The sequence below is a fragment of the Salvelinus alpinus genome, chromosome 7 (assembly GCF_045679555.1).
Source record: "Salvelinus alpinus chromosome 7, SLU_Salpinus.1, whole genome shotgun sequence".
Lineage (NCBI taxonomy): Eukaryota > Metazoa > Chordata > Actinopteri > Salmoniformes > Salmonidae > Salvelinus > Salvelinus alpinus.
The window spans coordinates 32,508,695-32,517,803 of record NC_092092.1 but is presented as its reverse complement, the minus strand read 5'-3'; the positions used below and the strand labels follow the sequence as shown (position 1 = coordinate 32,517,803).

General features: G+C 42.7%; 1 protein-coding gene across 2 annotated transcripts; it reads left to right on the top strand.

The window, feature by feature from the left end:
* Positions 1-1,256: 1,256 nt before the first annotated feature.
* nme2a (NME/NM23 nucleoside diphosphate kinase 2a) lies at positions 1,257-7,864 on the top strand. 2 transcript variants are annotated; one of them, XM_071409898.1, is made up of 5 exons: positions 1,257-1,543; positions 5,696-5,868; positions 6,838-6,939; positions 7,227-7,339; positions 7,560-7,864. In XM_071409898.1, exons 2-5 carry the CDS (start codon positions 5,743-5,745, stop codon positions 7,672-7,674), a joined length of 456 nt encoding a protein of 151 aa, XP_071265999.1. In that variant the 5' UTR covers positions 1,257-1,543; positions 5,696-5,742; the 3' UTR covers positions 7,675-7,864. The 2 variants fall into 2 exon arrangements, with proteins under 2 accessions (XP_071265999.1, XP_071266000.1); XM_071409899.1 differs by having other exon boundaries at positions 1,414-1,543; positions 5,739-5,868.
* Positions 7,865-9,109: the final 1,245 nt, after the last annotated feature.

Genomic DNA, 9,109 nt, shown 5'->3' with positions numbered 1-9,109 from the left:
TTTTTATTAAATTCCACGCAAAATCTTCGCCCAATTATCTTTGACTCAAGTTAATTCATCAATGTGTAGTCTATTGTAAAAACATTATACAGATCGAGTCAAACATTTAGCCTATTACACTGATCAAAAATATAAACGCAACATGTAAAGTGTTGGTCCCATGTTTCATGAACTGAAATAAAAGATCACAGAAATGTTCCATAAGCTTATTTCTTTCAAATTTTGTGCACAAATTTGTTTACAAAGCATTTCTTCTTTGCCAAAATAATCCATCCACGTGACAGGTGTGGCATATCAGGAAGCTGATTAAACAACATGATCATTACACAGGTGCACTTTGTGCTGGGGACAATAAAAGGTTTTGTCACACAACACAATGCCACAGATGTCTCAAGTTTTGAGGGAGCATGCAATTGCCATGCTTACTGCAGGAATGTCCACCAGAGCTGTTGCCAGAGAATTTAATGTTCATTTCTCTACCATAAGCCGCCTCCAATGTCGTTTTAGAGAATTTGGCAGTATGTCCAACCGGCCTCACAACCGCAGACCACATGGATGGCGTCATGTGGGCGAGCGATTTGCTGATGTCAATGTTGTGAACAGAGTGCCCCATGGTGGGTTTATGGTATGGGCAGGCATAAGCTACCGACAACAAACACAATTGTATTTTATTGATGGCAATTTGAATGGACAGAAATACCGTGACGAGATCCTGAGACCCATTGTGAGGCCCATTTTCTTTCAAGTATATGTGACCAACAGATGCTTATCTGTATGTGTATATCTCAGTCATGTGAAATCCATAGATTAGAGCTGAGGGTCCGTCTCTCAACATCCCTCAGCTCTCCCTTTTCTGCACTGACACTGACCAAAAGGGGACACCGTCTTCCAGCTGATTGCAAAACTCGAGTTGCATCTCATTATTTCTGCCTCATGCACAAACTTCTGTTGTTACTCCTATGAACAGAGAAAGTGAAATATTCCTTGATATTAAAAAAGACCCAAGCTGCTAATAATAACAACAATGCAAGCCTAGATACACTTTCCTACTCGTTACTGCTGCAGTGCTTGTTGTAGAGCCGAGTGGAAATAGGAAGAACGCCCATGTTATGCCTTTTAAAGTGTTGACAGTGCTGAGAAAGAACGTAAGCATGAACACACTCATAAAAACAGCATCTCTTTGCTGTATTCGTTGACACTCTCTAGCCATGGTTATTTTATGCCTGATACGTTAACGCAGACACGGTCATCTAAGCCATCTAATTGGCCAGCAGTAGGCCTAGTGCACTTGATTTGCTCTCTGGGACTGCCGGGGAGGCAAAGTTTGCAGCTTCAGACACATGGACACATGGAAACACTGCTCACGCAGTTTACTTTTTTAACCATTTGATCCCAGCCAATCACAGTTTAGCTGTTCACGCATCTCACTCCTTGAGGTTTAGTTATAAAAAATCTTTGGTGAGATCGCGTACAGAGTGAGGGTGACCAACTGAAGAGTGGCTCCAAACTTTTCTACAACTGTTTTGTGTGCGTTCAGATACTAGTGAGTATTGTTTGAGGTTATATCGTAATTCTATTGAAAGCCCGAGTGTTAATTGCCATTAGTAGTGTTCATTTCACCTTTATCTGTTGAGTAATGGTAGATTTCTAGACGAGCTGTTAGTCTGATATGGCTTCTCTTTGATGTTTGTATAGGTCCAAAGCCTACTATTTGGTCATATTGTTTGCCTCATGAATATTACCTACATTGTTATTACTTAGTTGTGACATTATGTGGTTGCATGCAAATGCAGAGGCATTGCTTTGTTAGTGCTACAACTAAGTGTAATATGCTACATCATGCTAGTGTGCATGCCTTTGCCTCATGGCAGTGTGGTTGTACTTGCAGGCGCGCGCGCCATTTTGTTAATTGAAGCCTGTATGGACCAACCTGCTTGTTTAGCCCTGTTAATGGTACTGTTTGTGTCCACAGTGGTTATGGGCATTATTATTATTTCTGTATAATCACTCATTGCAGTAGCATAGCCAGTAATTAGTTGGTGGGTGGGCCTGCAGCAATTTGGGTGGGCCAAAAAAGCTGAGAGAAAATTTGGCATTTTTAAAGCTCATTTCCTGCAATTCTACCATGAAGCAGGCAGGAATCCTTGCCTGTTTCATTACATCACTCCCACTTCTGACACCAATGTAATGAAACAGGCACGGAGAGCGGCTCGAACCCACAACCTTTTAGCCGAAAGCCCAGTGCACCATATACTGTGCCACTAAAGCATGCTCATGTGGCAGAGTTGATATCTGCTTTTATAAACCAGGGTCGCAGCATTATGTAAGTCTATTTGTAATATTGGCCTTACTGTATGTATTAGAGGTCGACTGATTATGATTTTTCAACGCCAATGCTGATACCGATTTATTGGAGGACCAAAAAAAGCCGATACCGATTAATCGGCCGATTTTTAAAATATATATATATATTTGTAATAATGACAATTACAACAATACTGAATGAACAATGAACACTTATTTTAACTTAATATAATACATCAATAAAATAAATTTAGCCTCAAATATATAATGAAACATGTTCAATTTGGTTTAAATAATGCAAAAACAAAGTGTTGGAGAAGAAAGTAAAAGTGCAATATGTGCCATGTAAAAAAGCTAACGTTTAAGTTCCTTGCTCAGAACATTAGAACATATGAAAGCTGGTGGTTCCTTTTAACATGAGTCTTCAATATTCCCAGGTAAGAAGTTTAATGTTTCAGTTATTTTAGGAATTATAGGACTATTTCTCTCTATACCATTTGTATTTAATATACCTTTGACTACTGGATGTTCTTATAGGCATTTTAGTATTGCCAGTGTAACAGTATAGCTTCCGTCCCTCTCCTCGCCCCTACCTGTGCTCGAACCAGGAACACTTCGACAACAGCCACCCTCGAAGCAGCGTTAACCATCGCTCCACAAAAGCCCCGGCCCTTGCAGAGCAAGGGGAACAACTACTTCAAGGTCTCAGAGCGAGTGACGTCACCGATTGAAACGCTATTAGCGCGCACCCCGCTAACTAGCTAGCCATTTCACATCAGTTACACCAGCCTAATCTCGGGAGTTGATAGGCTTGAAGTCATAAACAGCTCAATGCTTGAAGCACAGCGAAGAGCTGCTGGCAAACGCACGAAAGTGCTGTTTGAATGAATGCTTACGAGCCTGCTGCTGCCTACCACCGCTCAGTCAGACTGCTCTATCAAATATCAAATCATAGACTTAATTATAACATAGTAACACACAGAAATACGAGCCTTAGGTCATTAATATGGTAAAATCTGGAAACGATCATTTCGAAAACAAAACGTTTATTCTTTCAGTGAAATACAGAACCGTTCCGTATTTTATCTAACGGGTGGGATCCCTAAGTCTAAATATTGCTGTTACATTGTACAACCTTCAATGTTATGTCATAATTATGTACAATTCTGGCAAATTAATTACGGTCTTTGTTAGGAATAAATGGTCTTCACACAGTTCGCAACGAGCCAGGCGGCCCAAACTGCTGCATATACCCTGACTGCTTGCACAGAATGCAAGAGAAGTGACACAATTTCCCTAGTTTAAAGAAATTCATGTTAGCAGGCAATATTAACTAAATATGCAGGTTTAAAAATATATACTTGTGTATTGATTTTAAGAAAGGCATTGATGTTTATGGTTAGGTACATTGGTGCAACGACAGTGCTTTTTTCGCGAATGCGCTTGTTAAATCATCACCCGTTTGGTGATTCGATGAGAAATTAGTAGGCACCGGATCGATTATATGCAACGCAGGACACACTAGATAAACAAGTAATATCATCAACCATGTGTAGTTAACTAGTGATTATGTTAAGATTGATTGTTTTTTATAAGATAAGTTTAATGCTAGCTAGCAACTTACCTTGGCTTCTTGCTGCACTCGGGTAACAGGTAGTCAGCCTGCCACACATGCTCCTCGTGGAGTGCAATGTGAGGCAGGTGGTTAGAGCGTTGGACTAGTAACCGGAAGGTTGCAAGATCAAATCCCCGAGCTGACAAGGTAAAAATCTGTCGTTCTGCCCCTCAACATGGCAGTTTACCCACCATTCCTAGGCCGTCATTGAATGTGTTCTTAACTGACTTGCTTAGTTAAATAAAGGTAAAAAAATAAAATAAAAAACGGCCACAATCGGTGTCCAAATATACCAATTACCAATTATTATGAAAACTTGAAATCGGCCCTAATTAGTCGGCCATTCTGATTAATCGGTCGACCTCTAGTATGCACTACCCTCTGTAGCGCCTTACAGTCGGATGCTGAGCAGTTGCCATACCAGGTGGTGATGCAACCGGTCAGGATGCTCTTGATGGTGCAGCTGTAGAACTTTTTGAGGATCTGGGGACCCATGCCAAATCTTTTCAGTCTCCTGAGAGGGAAACGGTGTTGTCGTGCCCTCTTCACAACTTTTCTTGGTGTGTTTGGACCATGATAGTTTGTTGGGGATGTGGACACCAAGGAACTTAACTCTCGACCCGCTCCACTGCAGCCCCGTCTATGTTAATGGGGGCCTGTTCGGCCCTCCTTTTCCTGTAGTCCACGATCAGCTCCTTTGTCTTGCTCACATATATTTGGTTGAGTTGTCGACTAATGTCAATTAAACGTGAAATCAACAAAAAATGACATGTCATTGGATTTAGGTTAAAAAAATGAAATAAATCCCTTGAGTTGATGACCTTTTGCAAATCCATGTTGATTCAGCGTCATCACATTGCTTTTTTGCATGATGTGGAAACAATGTTGAGTCAACCAGTTTTTGCCCAGTGGGCGCCTCCATGTGTAAAACCCAGTAGCGCTCCTGCAATCTGCATTGGATTACTGAAAGCACCGCATTAGCGAAAATAACCTGCCCAGCTCCCTGTCAGTCACTAACCCGGAGGCTCAGTTGTCAAGGTATAGTAAAACTATTGTAGCTATAGTATAGTCTACCTGTTTGTGACCTATTTAACTGATATTATATGTCTATATCTTACTGGGATAGTTGGAACCTTATTTCATTTGGGATATTTAGTCGTTTAATATCGCGGCAAACACGTTTTAGGCTATTTGTAGCTCTTGTTAGGTGTCGTATAGCCTAGCCTATACCCTCTCCTATGGTGATATGTCATCTGGTGTGAATGCATTTCATTTTGGTGAGTGATTTTCTGCATAGTTTTACCTGGAGAGGCACATGTTCGCCACCCGGGATATTATCCTACCAGTATTTGTGAATAAACATTTAGTGCTGTGGTATTTTATTACATTTTATTTGCGCAGTGTTGTTAGAAAATGTGTTGGAACAAATCATCCACGAAGGTGATTTTGATGCGGGTGATTAGGTAGATTACCTTCTGGCAGCGGGTGAAAGACGCCACGGAGCATGACAGTTCAGGCTTCAAATGGAAGGCAGAGGGGTTACCTTGCTAAGGGGGTCCAGTGTGCTCAGTGTCATTGGCTCCGTTCATGAGATTGACCCATGATGGGAGTCGGGGGGCCTCGGCACCGCGACCCCAAGCTGAATGTGCCAAATGTGCATCACGTTTTCTTATAGTCGGTGGAATTCGCCTCTCTCTCTCTTCCATCCCCTCGATCTCTTAACCCCCTCCTTCCCTCTCTTTCTGTCTCATATCACACTCTCCTCTGTCACTGTAGCTTTCTCCCTCTTCTCTCTATTCCTTATCTTCTATCCTCCTAGCGCCATGTCGAACGAGGAGCGGACTTTCATTGCCATCAAGCCAGACGGAGTTCAGAGGAGGCTTGTCGGAGAAATCATCAAGAGATTTGAGCTAAAGGGCTTCAAAATGGTGGGGATGAAATTCGTCCAGGTACGTTATTCTACTTACTGGAATCTCTATTATTTTATATGTAGGCTGTAGTCCTATACACTTTCAGCGCATTACTAGACAAAATGGTATAGCCAATAAGTCGAACTGAATGGCAGGCCTGTCTGTTATGTAAACAGGCTATCTGACAGCTTTTCTAAATAAGCACACAAATCATCTAAGCAATAACTGCCAATACACATTGTTTGGGCATACAATACACATTGTTTGGGCATACAATACACATTGTTTGGGCATACAATACACATTGTTTGGACACACAGTGCAGTACAGTGGGGCCTCATCTAGTCCTTGAGGTAGGTCCTAGTGAGCAGATTAGCTTGCTGGCTTTTCTTAACCACATGTATGTTTAGCATAGGTTTCCTGATCCTGTCTGCGTTGGTCTGTGGCCAAGAGGGCTGCCTGTGACCTACGAACCCAGGGATCAGAAGTGCCCACCGATAATAGTCACTGTTTGCAATGGGCTGTTTAAAGGTTAAACACATGCACTCAACGGTTACCTAGATATAAACTCTAGTGACTTCATGTGATTGATGCTATATACACTATAGCAGAGTGTATCCAGATTTAGGCTATAGCTTTACGAAACCCTTGATTTATTGCGACGTGACTGTTACAGGATCCTTTACTTCACAGGAGGTTGATGGCACCTTAATTGGGGAGGACTGGCTCGTGGTAATGGCTGGAGCGGAATAGGTGGAATGGTATCAAATACATCAAACACATGGTTTCCATGTGTTCATAGCATTCCATTAGCTCCGTTCCGGCCATTATGATGAACTGTCCTCACCTCAGCAGCCTCCACTGCTTTACTTCTGCTATTCTACCACTGGTGTTCAAACATGGCCCGCTGTATTTTGCTGTGATCTGCCTCGTGTGTGTCTATGGTTATGGTGGATTATTGATGGTTTATTGATGGTTCTGACTACCTGTTGTGTCTGACTAACCCAGGCCCCGGAGTCTCTGCTGAGGGAGCACTACGCTGACCTGGAGGACAGACCTTTCTTCCCAGGCCTCGTCAGCTACATGACCTCAGGACCAGTGGTGGCCATGGTAGGACAGACTTTCCTTGATGTGTTCATTGACAAGTGGTGCAATGGTCTAGTTTCTCCTACAAGAACACAGAAAAGCCTGCACACTGTAATGCTTCTAATACCATTTCACAGTGCATGCGTTCACTACCTGTACCACTGTCAGATTATAGCTTTGAGCCGCCAGGCTTGAACATATTCACATTAGTACTCGTATTTTGAAATGTATTTGACCTCTGTGCCTCGAAATGGAAGATCATAAAGAACACTTGGTTAGTACAGTGTTATCCATCTGTGTGTGGGTGCCAGGTGTGGGAAGGGTTCAACGTGGTGAAGACCGGCAGAGTAATGCTGGGAGAGACCAACCCTGCGGACTCCAAACCCGGCACCATCCGAGGGGACTACTGCATCCAAGTGGGCAGGTGAAAATTCATCGCACCACACCACTGCACATGATACGAGAAAAGAAAGCAGCGTTTAGTTACACACACAACAGATAACACACAAAAGCATTTACTAAGTAACGTGTGTTGATATTTTAAAACCTCTGCATCGGTGAAGTCCAGTACTTGCTAAACTCTATCCAGAGACACTAATTAACCCATCGTTAAGTCTCCATCTTTCTTCCCTTGTTGTTTTCAGGAACATCATCCATGGCAGTGACTCCATAGAGAGTGCCAACACAGAGATCAACCTGTGGTTCAAACCTGAGGAGCTTTGCAGCTACACTAGCTGCTCTACCAGCTGGCTCTACTGATCTAGGATCAGTTTACCATCCACAAACCCTAACCATTAGGACTAGGAGGGGGAATGTAAAACTGGTCTTAGATCAGATACAACTTCATCCTACTCTAGCTGGCGACTGAGGACCATTTACTATGGTAAATGTGTGTTTGACTGTCTGTTTTGTTCAACTGAGCTTTCCAATAAAAAAAGTCACAACCCCATCTTTTTTCTTGTTACTAGGGGTTGCCAAAATCTGGTAACCTTACCGAAATTCACAGCTTTTCCAGAAATCCTGGTTGGAGGATTCTGGATTTCTTGCTTATTCCTTCGTGATTCAGGGAAACTTCCAACCGTGTTTTGTGGAAACCAGGGATTTTATTTGATCTACCTCAGATCATGAAAACCATTTTCTTTCAACAGCCACCCAGTGAACTGCTCGTGACCTGACATGGCCTACAGTAGGTTGATAGGGTTTATTGGTGCAGCAACGTCTTGTGGGCCTCAGTCCTGCTGGCCACATTGACAGTTCAAACATTAGCAGGCCTGGCCAGGTCACTGCCAACATTAAGAGGGATTAGCCGGCGCCATAATCTTAGGTTGGGATTAACTGTGGATCTGCTGCCTTGCTCAGGTGAGTAAACGGTCAACCTAATGGTGGACGAGCATTTTGGGACCTGGGATGACACAGGCTCAAAGGAGGTATCACACACATACTAATACTGTATGCTTAGAATAGTACCTGTGTCACTGGGGAAGATTTGACCCAAGATGTCTATCAGACGTGCATGTGATGTGCGCACTGGAACACCTGAGCCTGGCAGATCTCTGTAGTCACTCATTGCAGGACTCTGGAGACGCACTGGGTCCACTGCATGGGTAAGTTACATCTGAGTTACAATCGTTAGCAGCTGCATACAAGCCTAAGATCACCACGCGCAATGCCAAGCGTGGGCTGGAGTGGTGTAAAGCTCACCAACTCTGGAGCAGTGGAAACGCGTTCTCTGGAGTGATTAATCCCGCTTCACCATCTGGCAGTCTGACGGATGAATCTGGGTTTGGCGGATGCCAGGAGAATGCTCCCTTCCCCAATGCATAGTGCCAACTGTAAAAGTTGGTGGAGGAATAATGTGTGGCTGTTTTTCATGGTCCGGACTAGGCCCCTTAGTTCCAGTGAAGGGAAATCTTAACTACAAAGATTGGACAAAATATGCATCAACAAATATAGTAATTTATAAGTATCATTTTATTCAGTGTAAAAAGTTAGTTCTTACAAAAATCACCAACAGATATACCTTTTCACAGCCATGCGGAAACAGTTTTCAATGATTGTAAACAAAGAAACAAACAATACAACCAATATTGTCCCCAAACATTTGGTATATTTACAAATTCAAGGAATTGTCTATCAAACTTTGATCACAGCACAAAATTACCATAATGATTAAAGGAAACCTCATTTTTATAGA